The sequence below is a fragment of the Chiloscyllium punctatum genome, chromosome 2, assembly GCF_047496795.1.
Source record: "Chiloscyllium punctatum isolate Juve2018m chromosome 2, sChiPun1.3, whole genome shotgun sequence".
NCBI classification, from domain to species: domain Eukaryota; kingdom Metazoa; phylum Chordata; class Chondrichthyes; order Orectolobiformes; family Hemiscylliidae; genus Chiloscyllium; species Chiloscyllium punctatum.
The window spans coordinates 56,761,177-56,778,454 of record NC_092740.1 but is presented as its reverse complement, the minus strand read 5'-3'; the positions used below and the strand labels follow the sequence as shown (position 1 = coordinate 56,778,454).

The following is a 17,278-nucleotide window of genomic DNA, read 5'->3' as shown; positions in this document are numbered from 1 at the left end:
TCTGAGGTATCAGTGGAAGAGCACTTGGCCAGCGACCATAATTCTATTAGTTTTAAAATTGTGATGGAAAAGGATAGGCCAGATCTAAAAGTTGGAGTTCTAAATTGGAGAAAGGCTAATTTTGACAGTATTAGGCAAAAACTTTGAGAGCAGATGTTCACAGGTAAAGGGACAAGCTGGGAAATGGAAAGCCTTCAGAAATGAGATATCGAGAATCCAGAGATAGTATATTCTTGTTAGGGTGAAAGGAAAGGCTGGTAGGTGTAGGGAATGCTGGATGACTAAAGAAATTGAGGATTTGGTTCAGAAAAAGAAGGAAACATATGTCAGATATAGACAAGTTATATCGAATGAATCCTTAGAAGAGTATAAAGGCAAGAATGTTGCCAGGGTTGGAGGATTTGAGCTATAGGGAGAGGTTGAATAGGCTAGGGCTGTTTTTCCTGGAGCATCAGAGGATAAGAGGTGACCTTATAGAAGTTTATAAAATCATGAGGGGCACGGATAGGGTAAATAGACAAAGTCTCTTCCCTGGGGTGGGAGAATCCAGAATTAGACAAGATAGGTTTAGGGTGAGAGGGGAAAGATATAAAAGAAACCTAAGGGGCAACTTTTTCATGCAGAGGGTGTTACGTGTATGGAATGAGCTGCCAGAGGATGTGGTGGAGACTAGTAAAACTGCAACATTTAAAAGGCATCTGGAATGGGTATATAAATAGGACGGGTTTGGAGGGATATGGGCCGGGTGCTGGCAGGTGGGGCTAGATTGGGTTGGGATATCTGGTTGGCATGGGCGAGTTGGACCAAAGGGTCTATTTCCGTGCTGTACATCTCTATGACTGTATGTCTTCTTTCAGGTTGTTATTCCCTTGCTCCAGTATGCTACAAATGTTACTTGCCATTATGAGTACACACTTGAAGTTTGTCCAGAACATCTTGCATAGACTGCTCATTAACTAATGAGCTGCAAACAGATCTGAACATTAAGCATCCCACTTCTAACCTTATGTTTGACAGGAAGTGATTTCACCACAGGAAATGACATCACCAACCCAAAGAAATCCAAACATATAAATATAAAGTAGGAATTTTCAGCAGTGCTTCACCTGAGGCCCACTGAAGATGTTACCTAGTAGAGTGACAAAATGTCTGGAAATGTACCTTCAAGTTCAGCAAGCAAACCTACACCCAGAAAATGTCATTGATGAGATAGTTGAAGATGTTCAGGCCTAGAAAACTGTCTCTGTAACAATATCCTGGGATTGAGACGATTGACCTCTAACAATCCACAATCATTTTCTTTTTTGATAAGCATGACTTCAACTCGCATTAACTTTAATTTTGCCAGGCCACTTTGATGTCACACTCCATTCAAAGTTGCCTTGGCAGCACATCACATTCTGAATTCAGCTCCTTTGCCAATCTTTGGTGGCTAAAATTAATTCTGGTGCCACGTGATCCCTCAGGAATAGTAACTGAGTATCAGAGAGTAGATTATTGGCAATTGCAACTTGAATGCACAGTTACTGACTTTCCATGAGCGGTGCTGCTCTTGGCATGCTGAAATACCTCACCAAAGCCTTGATGGCAATAATAGATGAGGGGAATGTCAGGCCATGAGGTTACAGACTGTGATCAAATATAATGCTGTGGCTAATGGCCCACATCACTACATATTATTGAGTTGCTAAATCTACTCTAAGTACTTGAGGAGTACTGATTCATCAGCTGAAGGAGTTAAGTAGGTTGGTAACCAGTTAGAGATTTGTTTGATCAGGGTTAATCTAATGCCATGAAATTTCGGCTGCTCTTTCCTGACCAAATATCCTTGTGACACATTGGTCTGATCTGCCAGTGAATAAGACATACCGGATGCAGATGGAGGATCTGGGACAATGGTTGTAAAGTATGATTCATTGAGAATAACTATATCCAGCTGAAAAATGGCTACCCTGTGGGACAGCTACTTCAACTTTACCCCCAAAATAATCATGAATTATGAGTGCAGTGTGCTCCAGTCTCCATGTTTCTGGTAGCCCTTCAGCATATGCACAAAGACTGATGGAAAGACAGGCATCAATGTACCAACGGTAAAACAGCTCAAACCTACACCAGAAATAAATTACAGGAAAGAAAAATTGCATTTAAATTGCACTTTTCATATCCACCAGGCATTTCAAAGTGCTTTTTTCAAATGATGTTGTTTGAGGGATAATCATTGGCCTGGACACCGGGAATAAGTCGCTGCTCATCTTCAATGAATTGGACCTGACTTTTAAACAGGCAGCTGAGAATGCTGACAGGGCCTTGGTTTAACGTCAAAGAGTGACAGCATATGTCACAGCATAGGACTCACTCAGTAACACTGTTATTTCCAGTCTGGACCATCCTGAATGTTAGCTTGAAAAGTGGAGACAAAGTGAGATGGCTATGAAGCCTGTGTAGAGCATTAAGGCCATGTTGGTCAAACTCATCTGTTTCTCTGCTGTAAACTCTAATTCTATGCAGAACGGTTTGGTCTGACATGAAAATGATGGGAAATGGGACATTAACAAGTTCTTTAAAATGAAGATTGTATCACATATCAGGGAAGCTGGCTTCTAACAGTCACCAGAAAATATGGCAGAAAATCACCCAGGCAATAAAGTGGGCAGCAAAGACTGGCACCATTATCACTCAACAACATCTCCATTTATGGCGAGACATGATCAGAAAGTGAGGCATACCATTCAGATAAGGTGAACTTATATCCTCATTCTGAGTGTGGAAATTTGGCACATCGGTGTTTGTTTATGCTTTGAAATTGTACGGGATGATACTCTGGTTATATATTATGCACTTGAGATACTCATTACGATTGCATGTTTCTGGGCATTAACAAATTAAGTTTCATAGACTTTGAAGCTTATGTATCGACTTGGACACAGATATTTAGACCATAACCAGGGAAATTTTTTATATTGATAGATAATTATTCACCAAATTATTATCATGAATTGTTGCGTTATGACTTTTGGTAATTGGAGGGGAGGCCAATAATTAGAACACATCAAATATTAATGGAACTAAACTCAGGGAAATTGATTATTCAAATTTGACTTTTTGACATTCTAGTTTTGGAAGGGTAACTGTGTTCTTTCTACATTGGCCAATCAACAATAACCTTGTTCAATGCAATCATGTGGTTTGCCAAAGGTTTCTTTCTTTTCCACATACCTGAAATGCAAATAAATGCAGCTGCAAAGAAGGCTTCATTGTATAAGGAAAGACTGTCTGTTTGGGCAGAAGCTGTGTAGATGGACATGTGGGAGCAGGCACATTCCACATAATTACTGGTATCCTCAACCACACGACAGAATTGTTTGTCTGACAACCAACTATTAAGAGAAACATACAGTAAAGGATTCTTGTTAGAAAACATAAACATCGCAAATGTTAAAATTAAGTAAAATTTCACAATTTGTTTCTTCCTAGTAGTGTCACTTGCAAGAAGCCTATCTTCTTATAAAATGTGACAATATTAACTGTGATCTTTACGTCAGTTGTGGTCATACCCTAAAATAAGTGGGATCTTAAATTAAATGGAATGTTTTTGGCTATTGAACAAACTTTGGATAAAAAATGAATTCTACCCACATGGCAGTCAAGGGACATTGTGAGAAGATGACAAGATGGGGAGGTGATACTCAGACAGGCAATTGTGAGAAAGGGGAGTGGGGAGATGCTGGGTTAGTCTGCTTACTGCGGCATGTGTTTACTTAAAAGACTGAGGAAAACATTCTTCTTCTCTGGAACACAGGCAGCACTATGAAAAGCACTCGCTTGCATCCAGTATAAATACAGAATACAATTATAATCATTGGCCATCTGCTGCAACCACCAATACCCACCCCCCCACCCCACCCCTGCAAGAGTGGAAACTCCCGAAGCTGCTCCATTTAAATAGAAGTGGGGCCTTTTGCAGAGAATACCGGGGTCAGGTTTTCCAAATTTGCAGATTTGAACCTCCCTAAACCACAATGGTAGGATGAAAATCATTATTTTCCTGTCAAATGTGCTTTACAGGAAATGAAGTAACAGGCAGTCTGTTATCTTCTGGTAATTGATGAGGTTGGATGGAAAAATCTCACAATGCACGTGCGATTTTTGGACAAATATTTTGGTGGACACGCAGTACCTTACCATAAACTGTACAACCTTACGGTCCATATGTTTCTAATTATCTTACTTTCCCAATGGCTCATGCAAAACTGAATCTGACAAATCCCATCTACCCAATTCAGAGGCCAGCTTGAAGTTAGTGTTAGGTGGAGACAGGGTTACAAGCTGATGCAGTGTATTCTGTGCTCCTTTTAAGCATTGTTACTTTGCAAAGTGACCCCTATCCCACTGCGTGAATGTACTTGTTAAATCAGACAGATTTCAAGGGAGCACTCACCAGCTCCCTAAAAATGAAAATAAATTTAAATCTATTCTGACTGTTTGAAATACCAGTGCAAGTTCAGAGCTATAGATTCCTTTAGATTTCTAACTACATCATTAGGATCCTGATTTGTAACTTATAATTTCAAATATGTGTCAATTAGATTAGATTACTTACAATGTGGAAACGGGCCCTTTGGCCCAAAATGTCCACACCGACCCTCCGAAGAGCAACCCACCCAGACCCATTCCCCTACATTTTACACTACAGGCAATTTAGCATGGCCAATTCATCTAACCTGCACATTTTCTTTGGACTGTGGGAGGAAACTGGAGCACCCGGAGGAAACCCACGCTGACACGGGGAGAATGTGCAAACTCCACACAGATAGTCACCCGAGGCGGGAATTGAACCTGGGTCTCTGGCGCTGTGAGGCAACAGTGCTAACCACTGTGCCACTGTGCTGCCCAGTCATTAATAATATTCTCAGATAAAAATTATTTGACAAATTTGTCACTGGCAAACCATGAGGATTATTCAACTGCAAAAATCAGAAATAGTTAAATCATAAAAGCACCTGTGTGGTTTCTTGTCTTCACTACATGAGCAATGGTACAGTGGGATGAATTGTCTCCCCATAATTGACCAGATCTGATTTTTACTGCATTGAAACCCCAGCCCCAATTCTGGCCTTTGTGTTATGCATCAGGGTCACTTAGCATATAGGAACTTCAATGTAGAGAGTCATCATCCTGTTCCTTCTATGATGTTGGTAATTTTTAGTCTCCCCACATAACAGATCATCCCGAAAAGTTCAATGAAAGGCTAGTACTCAACATGTCTGCATCACAACCTAATATTCTGAAAATAAAATAATTTGAAGCAGACTATAACAGCTAAATTCTTATTCTTCTATTTTGCATGTAATTATAATAAACCAATTGTTAAGCAAACTATATAATCAACTATTTAGAATTGCACCTTTCAGCTGCTTGGTTCCAAAGAAGGCATGCAGATTTGTGTGGAACAATGCGATTGTCTGTAGTGTGAATCTGATAGATTACTTCATTGCTGTCTGCAAGGGGCCGTGAACTCCGATTCTTTAGACTTGCAGAAAACACCTGCATTGGGACAGGAATTTAAAAATAAGATAGTCAATTTTTATGTTTACAATGATAGCAGCATTATTTAAAACAATGCAAAATGTGCACATAAACCTGATTTTTTTTTAGACAAAATTAAATCACTTTGGTGACTTCTTTAAAAAAATGCTCATGGAATGAATGAGGGGATTACTGTATAGGACAGCAATTATTGCCCATCCTTAATTGTCTAAAGTCCAGTTAAATATTAGCCACATTTCTGAGAGTCTGGCATCATGTGTAGGCCAGACCAGAGAAGGAGGGCAGATTTCCTTCCCTAAAGAATATGAGCAAATCGGGTTTTTATTATAATTGATACTTGTTATATGGTCACCACTGGTCTAGCTTTTTACTTCAGATTTTCACTGAGTTCAGATCTCACTATCTGTCATTGGTCAAAGAATGTCTGATTAGGAGGAACCTCTCTTAATCCTCTAGGCAATCTGTCAGCCTTCTAAAATACTTGCTCACTGATGTAGGTCAATTGGCTTCTTCATGGGAGAGCCACGAAGGTGAGGTAAAATATGGAGGTGAGAAGATGCCACAAACCTTTCAAAGACCCCAACAATGGGGGCCAGTAAAATTCCAACATATAGAAACAAAGTGTGCACTTCAAAGTGGTGCGTAATGAGATTCTACTGTGAGTAATATCAGTTTATGAAAGTAAGAATTATTAAACACCATTATTAGTTAATGATAATCACTCAGAAATTGTCAGCAGAGATTATTCCAATTTTTGTTCAACTAGCTCCTCTCGTCTCAACTAAAACATTCATTGAATTTTATCTTTTCTTCCTCTTCAATCAAACGAGCAATCACAAACAGAAATGCACTGACTAAATGACAAAGGTATCAAGTGTGACAGAAAGTTACTTAACTCAACAAGTGTAGTCCTTTTCCAAACCTAAAAACTAAATTAGCACTGTTAAATTACCTTCTTTGCAATCATCTATTGATCAGTTATTATCAATTCCTCAAAAGATCAATTTCACTCTCATTGTTATTTATCTATCTAAATTTAGGCCATCAGTAAGTTTTTAACTGTTCACAAAAAGCTATTTTCAAAGGACATTGGTCCTACCTTACTACTGAGTGCAATTCCTTTTACACTAGTTTGAAACCACTGTTGGCTGCTATATTCTGTGAATTGCACACGTTGACAACTTTCATTTCCTGTGGTAATTGAAGATGTCAGAGGAACATCCAGCAGGCGCTCAGGAATTTGCAGGGAATCACCATTTCGTCCTTCAACCTTGTGTCCATTAATTTGTTGGGGATACCAATGATATGATTTAATTGTGAGGTACTGGCAAGTATCAAGAATTGTTTTGCCCCTGCAGAATTGGAACAAAAAAAGTTGCAATAAGAATGTTATTGATGATTCCAAAATCTATGGTAGTTATCCCAAATAAAATAAATTCAATGTTTCCAGATCAGACAAAAACTCATCTTCATCCAGTTCAATCTTCAATAAGCTTATTGTCTTCAAATGAAAGATGTATAATTTTTTGACCCCAATCAGCATGAAGTTTTTGAATGATAATCAAAGTTGGTACAATTCTATTAAGTTAAGACTGAATGGAAAACAAACTGAGCTACAACATTGGGCTGGGCTTAATCCAAACTGTAACAATGGGAAACATGGTGGTTCGCCCCACTTAATTGTGGGAGAAGCTCCATGTCAGTCTCCCAGCAATGGCATAACCTCTTCCAATAAAGTGGGAAGGTGGAAGGGGCCAGCACGGAATTCCTGACTGCTGCAGTGTAATGTCAATTGGTCACTGTTCACCCTGGCCGAGCAGAATTCGGTACCACACTGTACATCTGCCTTGAGTGACAGCCATTAATGCACTCCATATTCCACTGAGTGAGGCAACCGAGTGAGTGCTCCCCGCTTACTCTCTCAGACTACAGCTCCTGTTGGCACTCTTTATTTTCACAAAGAAGGGAAATACATTTCTCACTGGGTGGAGTGGTTGAGATTGCACATAGCTGTGAAAACTAAGTGCATGGCACTGTATGGAGCTTTGCCTACATTGCGCTCTCGAAAGCTTGTCAATCATCTATAAAGGACAAATCAGGAGTGTGATGGAATACTCCCCATTACATGGAGAAGTGCATCTCCCAACAACATTCAAGAAGCTTGACACTATCCAGGACAAAACAGACATGCATATCCAATATATGAGACATTCACTCTCTCTATGACTGGGACACAGCTATACTGTGTCCATCCACAGGATGAACTACAGCAATTCTTCAAACCTCCTTTGACAGCACCTTCCAAACCCATGACCTTTATCACCTCAAAGAACTAGGGCAGCAGTTATTTCACAGAACTCTAGCCACGAGAACCCCTGCAAATAACACATTGTCCTGACCAGAACAGAGCAACTTCAGGGTTCAGGTACATTGTTCCTTGAAAGTGGAATTGCAAGTAGACAGGGTGGGAAAGAAGGCGTTTGGCACACTTGCCTTCATCAGTCAGAGTACTGAGTACAGGAGTTGCAGGGTGATGTTGCGGCTGTATAGGAGTTTGGTGAAGTCACTTTTAGAGTACTGTGTACAATTCTGGTCGCTCTGCAATAGGAAAGATATTATTAAATTGGAACCGTGTAGAAAGGGTTTACAAGAAAGTTACTGAGACTGGAAGGTTTGAAATTTAAGGAGAGGCTGGATAGGCAGGGAGTCTTTTCCCTGGATCGTAGGAGGTTGAGGGATGACATTATAGAGGTTTATAAAATCATGAGGTAAATTTTTCCTGGGATAGGGAATTTGAAACTGGAGGCCATAGATCTAAGGTGAGAGCGGAAAGATTTAAAAGGGTCATGAGGGATAACCTTTTTACAAAGAGGGCAATGAGCTGCCAGAGGAAGTGATAGATGTAGGTACAGTTAGAATATTTAAAAGGTATATGAATAGGAAAGATTTAGAGGAATATGGGCCAAATGCAAGCAAATGGAACTAGTCTAGTTTGGAAAAGCTGGTCAGCATGAATGAGTTGGATCGAAGGGTCTGTTTCCATGCTGTACAGCTCTATGACTTGAAACTAGATTTCTATATTTGCTGCTGTTAGGTCCAAATCCTGAAACATGGTCGCAGCCAGCACCATGGCTGTGCACCCTGCACACAGGCTGCAGCAGTTCAAGAATGCAGCTCACCAACACCTCCTTTGAGGTGGAGAATAAATCCTGGTCTTGCTAGCATCACCCACATCTGATGAATATTTCAACAAAAAAAGCTAAACACTTAGCCCCATTCCTCTGACTTCCAATATTTTTGTAAAATCACTGACAGAAAGTTTCTGCAGGGACTTTTCTGTTTGTTATAATTTTAGTCAAGGTACTAGGTGTGAATGCTATTGAAACAGATCATTATTGACTGACACAGCAGAGTTTGAATGAATTTCTGTATATATAAGCTGCATGCACTGTTTTCTCAAGTCATTTTCTGCAAATTGAACAAAATTATACACAAATGGTTGGAACATTTTTAAGCATTCTAGTCTGAAGTACTGGAAAAGGATTGAGTAAATGACTTTGAATAAAGAAATCAGATTGCACAGCTCACTAGAGATTTTGCCAGGCTCGGAGAAACTAATCAGCATGCTCAATCTGTTGAACTGTGTCTAATTTCTGGAAAAGGCTGAAAGGCTTTTTGATATCAGCTAAACTGTCATATCATCCTGAATCTCTACTACGATTATGTTATCCCAATGATAACCTTCAGTTGCTTGGTAAATAGTACTTTGAAATCATCAATGGAAATATTGTAGTGGTTAGTCAATATTTACATAAAATCTTTGTGCCTCAAGTAACAACTCATGGAGAAAGGAGACCCAATCATCAGCTTCTCTTCCGTCGCAACAAAACAAAAGCAAAGTTACATCATTCTGAGAGTATTGTGCTTGTGTAATTTTAAGGTGTTTGGAAAATTGTGTGACTGTTCTTAGGCATATTCTAAGATTTGATAAGTTAATCTCTCTAAGTGTGAGCATGAACTGTTGTCCTATTGTAAACAGGTTATCTTCCATCTACGAATGACAGAAGGTCAAAAAAATTGGACTGTGGCTTTTAAGACTTTTCTTGAAAAGGAAATTGCAAAGAGGGTTATCTTTTCCAATTCTGTAGTACCAATAAGGCTCATTTGCAATTCCTCAGGATTTTTGCTGCAGCTAACACAGGAGCAAGTTGGCATTGCAGAAATTTATGTTGACAAAATTTTAACAAAGAAAGTGGGAGACAAGGAAGGAATTGGCTGGATAATTTAATATTTTGGAGACCAGATTAAATCATTTATAATTTTTAAAATCTGATGAGTAAAAAGAAAACAATAGTTAAAAAAGAATTTTGAGAAGATTTGTAGCTCAGGTTGAGGTTCTGGATGTAAGTTTGCTCGCTGAGCTGGAAAGTTCATTTCAGACATTTCGTCACCATGCTAGGTAACATCATCAGTGAGCCTCCGGTAAAGCACTGGTATTAGTGAACCATTTTCTATTTATTTGCTTAGGTTTCCTTGCATTGGTGATGTCATTTCCTGTGGTGATGTCATTTCCAGTGATGGTGCTATTTCCGGTTCTTTTTCTCAGAGGGTGGTAAATGGGGTCCAAGTAGATGCATTTGTTCATAGAGTTCCGGTTGGAATGCCATGCTTCTAGAAATTTTCATGTGTGTCTCTCTTTGGTTTGTGCTAGGATGGATGTGTACTCCCTATCAAAGTGGTGTCCTTCCTCATCTATATGTAAGAATACTATTGAGAGTGGTTCATATCTTTTTGTGGCTAGTTGATGTTCATGTATCCTGGTGGCTAGTTTTCTGCTTGTTTGTCCAATGTAGTTTTTGCTACAGTCCTTGCAAGTTATTTTGTAAATGACATTAGTTTTGCTTGTTGTCTGTATAAGGTCTTTCAAGTTCATTAGCTGCTGTTTTAGTGTGTTGGTGGGTTTGTGGGCTACCATGATGCCAAGAGGTCTGAGTAGTCTGGCAGTCATTTCTGAGATGTCTTGATGTAGGAGGGCATGGCTAGGGTTTCTGGATGCATTTTGTCTGCTTGTTTGGGTTTGTTGCTGAGAAATCGACAGACTATGTTCATTGGGTACCCATTCTTTTTGAATATACTGTATAGACGGACTCACCAACACATTAAAACAGCAGCTAATAAACTTGAAAGACAAACAACAAGCAAAACTAATGTCATTTACAAAATACCTTGCAAGAACTGTAACAAACACTACACTGGACAATCAGGCAGAAAACTAGCCACAAGGATACATGAACATCAACTAGCCACAAAAAGGAATGACCCTCTCTCACTAGTATTCTTATATACAGGTGAGGACACTACTTTGACTGGGACAACACATCCATCCTAGGACAAGCCAAATAAAGACATGCATGAGAAGGCCTAGAAGCATGGCATTCCAACCAGAACTCTATCAAAAATACATGAACATGGACCCCATTTACCACTCTCTGAGAAAAAGAACAGGAAATGACATCACCAACCCAAGGAAACCTAAACACATAAATAGAAAGCAGGTCACTAACATCACTGCTTCACCAGAGGCTCACTGATGATGTTACCTAGCATGGTGACAAAATGTCTGAAAATGAACCTTCCAACTCAAGTGAGCAAACTTGCATCCAGGGTTAAAGAGAAGTTGAAGTTTTTAGGCGGTGACAGGAGAACCAAGCTAAAACTCTGATTTTAAAAATAAAGTGATATGTACTATCTAATGCAGAACCGGAGGTCATCATTGTGCTAAACTATACATCTTGACATCTATGTTGATCTTCAGAGAAGTTTTTTTAACACTATCCATTAGCTTAGCAAGGGACAACTTTGAGAGCATATCCATGGTTATTTCTACACTACTCAAGCAATTTCATCATCAATCTGGAAGAATTTTCACATGTTGAAATCAAGCACCCTCTTATTTTAAACATAACTATTTACCAAAGATCTAACTTAAGTCGTGAATAATGAAGATAAATTCATTGTACCCATGTTTTTGGCATAACTTTAGTAGCCCTTCACATGGGACTACATAGAAAACTGAAAAAAGGGAGTCCAATTTTGTCAGAATCTTGACTTCTGACAGTTTTGAGCAGTGAAACATGACATTTCTCTTTGTTATAGTCCAAAGCTTGAAATTAGCTTGGATTCTTTTCATCTGAAATGCCATGAAGAATAATTACATAATGGCTGAATTGTGATTTCAATGGAATTTCATTATGTTTCTGTGTTTTTTTTTAGGACAAAGTACCAATCTGATCTCGAATCAATCAGGATGTCAGAACCATCCTAATCCCAATTGAGGCATTCAACATCAAATCTTTTAAAATCATTTTGTGAACAGCTATGACAAAATTGTCTTCTTAGCAATACTTACATACACATGTGGGTCAATTAAGGTTCTATAATGTTTTGAATGTTTAAAGAGTGTTTCAAATTTCATGTTTTATGCCTACAAATGTTTATACTGATTTTTTTCAAAGATTTATAAAAGAAACTTAATTTTCAGCAGTGGTGCAAATGGGAATTTGTAGCAGATCAGCTGCTGACTCTGTACAATGTGCAATATTCTTGTCTCCTGACTTCAAGACAGAGCAAGATCAACCAAGATGTATATCACCAAACTACGACCACTCCTTTTGTGTCATCACCAAAGTTGAATTGTACTTGTAATTACTGATAAACTTTTTAACTTTAAAGCAAGACATTGTAGGTTTATGTCATTTGCATGCTCTATAATTTTCTGAATTGTAATTATGTTAGATTAAGAATGGATTTTCTTAGTCAAATGATTCATAAAGGCGAAGTGAAATAATGTTTGGCTTTTTCAGATTGCAGAGACTTGACTTGAGTTTGTTTTCAAACATAAATCATGAGGAGAAAGAAATCCTTAGTTCATGCTGTAAACACTTGGGAAAAGAGCTCAATATGTTGTTGATTTTCCAATGCTCATAGTCCCAAAACAAATGTAATTTTCCATTAACAGCATTTTGCAGTGAACACAATGCCTGCTCTAGTCTGAACTTTTAATTTGATTATATTTTGTGGTGGCCATCTGATGACTATGACATTTCTACTGCAGGAAAAATGAAAAAAAGGCCGACATTCCTTCTTCAATTCGTTAAAGAACGCTTTAAGCTAAAGAACTACTTAAGATTTTCTTGACATTTCTTTATCTGTTTTATGATATGCTGCTCTGTTGTCATTTACTGAATGCTGCTAATATATTTTGTACCCAATACATTATATTCAATCCCTTGAATGATGCAAGTAATACTTATTACCTTATTCTTTAATTTAATAAAATCTCATTAATCACTCATAAATTTACCTCTCGCCCGGTGATCCACATTCTATGTCAGTGAGGAGTGAGAAGGCAAACCGCTCAGTCATTTCTGCCAGTTGACTGAGTCCTTTAGTGTCCTTGCGAGTGGGGTCGAGTAGTGCACAAAGATGATTATAAAATAGTTCTCTATTGGTGTTACTGACTGGCTTCTTCTCTCCTTCCTCTATCACCTAATGGATCATAAATAAATTAATCCATTAAATTCTGATGCAAAACAAACTAATAATGGAAAAAAAAACTACTGGACAGAATCTTCCTCTAAGTATGTCAGGAAAAGTCAAAGTTCTAAAAGGACTCTCATAATCTAAAGGCTCAATAAACCAATGTTCAGCACAACAGGTATAAGTGGAGAGTGTAAAGGTGTCACAAGCTAGGCCTGTAGTGTCCTTGGTCTCAAGACAGCACCTGCTATTGATGGCTAAGAAATGGAAAATACAGTATTTTTCACCAAAAAATATGTTTCAAGCCAAATATGCCCATTATCTAGAAATCACATTAAGTTACATAATGATTTGCCCTTTAAATATCTCCTACTAAAACAAAGCTTATCTGACAAAGTGCAAGACTGATAAAAAAACAATATAAATGAAACAATATAAATTTCTTCTCATTCTGCCAACCCCTCCAGAATCTGTTGGAAATTATCCAAGATAGTCAATAAGTGATAATTAAGTAGAACTGGTTTCAACCCAATATATCATTTGGTTACAGCCATCTATGTCATTATGCCAAGGCAAAATTATAAACTATTACAATTTCCTCTCTGTAATGTACATAATTACTCCACAGTCAAAGCATGCAAATCTAGTTGTACTGCTGACTCAGATTTACATGGTCATAACCAAACTTCTGAAAATAAACATAAAACAAGTTCTAATGAAAGTCAGTGCTCTGAAATGTTAACTCTGCTTCTCTCCAAAGATGCTTCTTGTCCTACTGAGTTTTCCCGGCTGTTTTTGTTCTTAGCATTAGCATTATGAAAAATGCTTTTACTCTTATATTTAAGTCAAGTGACATCCCATTCATCAACTTCAATCTTCACTCCCTTCATCATTGATGCTCAGTGGCAACAGTGTGTACCATCAAAAAGACTCACCAAAGCTCCTTCATTACCACTTTTGCAAACATGGGACCTGAACCACCGAGCAAAATAAGGGCTGAAGATGCACGGAAACAGGACCACCTACACTTTCCCTTCCAAGTCACCCACTATTCTGACTTGGAATTGTCACCACAATTCAGTGGCACAGGATCAAAGGGCTGAGTGGTCTATTCCTGCATCTATTTACTACCTCTCACTGTCACAGGATTAAAATCCTGGACTTCTCATCCTAAAAGCACGAACATTCCTACACCTCAATTACCACAGTCATTCAAGAAGGCAGCTCACTACCAACTTCTCTAAACCTATTAAAAATGGAAATGAATGCTGGCTTCGCCAAAACTATCCATATCCCATTAGCAGATAAAAAAGTACATTGGATATGAAAGTTATTCCAAATAAATGATCGTCTGAAATTGTAAGTTTACCTTTTCTAATACTTCCATTACTGCACTGAGTTGTTCTCCTGTGGCCTCTATGTTAATCTTGCTTTGCAGTTTCCGAAGAATTTGATTTATCAAATCATCATCCAAGGGTTGGTATAACTGATCAATCAAACTCCAGAAGAACTGAGAGTTAGCGTCTGTAACTATTGTGATGTTTGCTATGTTGTAATCTTTATCCAGCTGAGTTCCTGCAGTTGGATCGTGCAACACAACCTGAAATCGCTTTGGTAATGGATTCGAAGATGCCAATTCTGGAGTTAGGACAATGTTCAATGGAACAGCTGACTGTCCTGGTTGGAAAGTTAAAGAGCCTTCCGACTTCACAAAATCCATCCCTGCAATAGCTGGCATCACTGAGGTTTGGCCTACCAGTTCAGCCCTTCTTAATTCCTATAAAATACAAATTAAATACAAAATTAAGGGCATTTATTTGAATTAAGACAAGAAAATAAGCAAGTATTTATCCTGTTATTACAAAGTGTACTTGTTATTGATGAATGTAATTATTTCATTGTTTTAATAGCTCTATCTACAACTAGTGCTTTTTGAATAAAGAAAATGTAAATCCACTATAACATAAATATTACAAAAAGCACAAGAATTTGCTGACATATTAGTGGCATCTGAATGACACACATCATCAATTTAAAAATTTCCCGAAAAATTGTTGTAAAGTGATACTTCTTGAAATGTGATTCACAAATGATCAATATTTGCCAATTCACCATTAGCTCTGCAAAAACTACATAGAATCATTGAATCCCGACAGTGTGGAAACAGGCTATTTGGCCCAACAAGTTCACACTTACCCTCCAAAGAGTAATCACCTAGACCCATTCCCCTACCCTTTTACTCTACATTTACCCCTGACTAATGGACCTAACCTACACATTCTTGAACACAATGGGCAATTTAGCACAGCCAATTCACCTAATCTGCACATAAAACAGAGTATGTTCTTTATTGTAAATTATACTCATCTGGAAATTCTTGCCTTTAATTGTGATTTTCATAAGTTGTTGCATTTGCACATTTATTGCCAGAAAAATTTGCCAGAGAAAATTGTCTAGTAGTTAATAGCACAAGAACAGATTTAATGATGTGATAATTGTCAGTGACTGCGAATTGATTTCTCCTGCCCAGATAGTGAACAGTTGAAATGCAGAAACTCATTTGTTTAGTTAGCGACATCTGGTTGGAAGATTTTAAAAGTATTAAATATTAAATTTATTAAAACTAACCTTCCTATCTCTTTGCTTCTCTCTTAAGTTAATCATAATTTCCTTCTCTTTCTCTGACCTGATACTGAACTCTTCCATTCTAATCCACATACCTCCCTCCTATCTTTATTTTTCAACTGTTAAACCTCTGTTGTCTGTTACAGTTTTAACAAGTTGCAGACAATTCCGCCAGAGTGTCATGAATGAATTTACCCAGGTGTCCCACAATACCAAAGTGGCCAAATCAATATGAACACAAACAGGCACCAAAGCAAAACATTCCCACTTTATTAGGAAAAGAATTACAATGATCTTTACTAAACATAATATCCCTAATCCTGGAAATGCTCAGCTGGTCTGGCAGCATCTGTGAAGAGAAACCAGAGTTAACATTTTGGGTCCAGTGAACTCAACTGTCCCAAAATGTTAATTCTGATTTCTCTTCAGAGATGCTGCCAGACCTGCTGAGCTTTCCTAGCACCTTCTGTTTTTGTTTCTGATTTGCACTGTCTGCAGTTCTTTTGATTTTGATTCCTAATCCCATTTGGCCCCTTAAAGTTACAATACTTCTTGAGTCTCTTGTAAGTTTATGCAGACTCTCTCTCTGTGGTTCTGTCTCTGGGTCTGTAGTGCTGTTTTTTTTCCCTCACTCTCTCTGGATGGTCAGCTGGTATCTGCCTTTTGCCACACTGGTCTCCTCAGAAGGCCTCAGATGATTCCAAAGGTAGTTCCAAGAGATGGGTCTGCAGGTGAATTCTGTTTTTATGCCTTTTCGATAGTTTCCTGGAACTATTTTTGATTCTCGCTTATCAAGGAGATACATTTATAGTTTTAAACATGAGTCACTTAGATAGCATGCTACTGTTAGTTTCTTCGTATGGCAGGCCTTTCTGTCTGGGTTGTCCTTTGTTTAGTGGACATGTTGTTGAGGGCGTCTGTGCAGAGTAACTGCTGCCTTTTACATTATGTTAATGTCATTAGCAGTTGCCTGCTGTGTTTGCACTGTGTCAGGTGTGTGGATTTTTGTGATTCGAGAGTTTCATTTGGTCAATGTGGCTCAGTGGTTAGCACTGCTGCCTCAGAGCACCAGGGTCCCAGGTTCGATTCCAGCCTTGGGTGACTGCCTGTGTCTGTGTGGGTTTCCTCCGGGTGCTCCAGTTTCCTCCCACAATCCAAAGGTGTGCAGTTCAGGTGAATTGGCCATGTTAAATTGCCCATAGTGTTAGCTGCATTAGTCGGAGGGAAATAGGTCTGGGTGGGTTACTCTTTGGAGGGTCAATGTGAACTTGTTGGGCTGAAGGGTTCTTTCCACACTGTGCATCTAATGTACCCAGCATCTAATGGCCAAGTTAGCAATCTGTTTTTAAGCAGTCAGGAGGCTGCTACACCTCATAAGTTAAAATGCAATCAAATGGAAAGACAATCAATCAATAACATAATACGTAACTAAATTGGTCAAAAAACTCTGGAAAGACTTTTGCTATGAAAATATTTGGAGGAGGACATTTGGAGAACATGATTATGAATACAACTGGAAGTCTGGAATTTAACCAACCAGGAAGTGAGCAGATCATGACATTAAACA

At 38.5% G+C, this 17,278-nt stretch overlaps 1 protein-coding gene across 2 annotated transcripts in view; it reads right to left on the bottom strand.

The window, feature by feature from the left end:
* adgrv1 (adhesion G protein-coupled receptor V1) overlaps window positions 1-17,278 on the bottom strand; it is a 563,049-nt gene that overhangs the window by 224,354 nt on the left and 321,417 nt on the right. For both annotated transcript variants that reach the window (XM_072582867.1, XM_072582868.1), the window contains 5 exons: window positions 14,456-14,863; window positions 12,911-13,095; window positions 6,647-6,899; window positions 5,405-5,544; window positions 3,217-3,377 (listed from right to left, as the gene is read on the bottom strand). In XM_072582867.1, coding sequence (XP_072438968.1) covers window positions 3,217-3,377; window positions 5,405-5,544; window positions 6,647-6,899; window positions 12,911-13,095; window positions 14,456-14,863 — 1,147 coding nt within the window. The remainder of the gene's footprint in view (window positions 1-3,216; window positions 3,378-5,404; window positions 5,545-6,646; window positions 6,900-12,910; window positions 13,096-14,455; window positions 14,864-17,278) is intronic.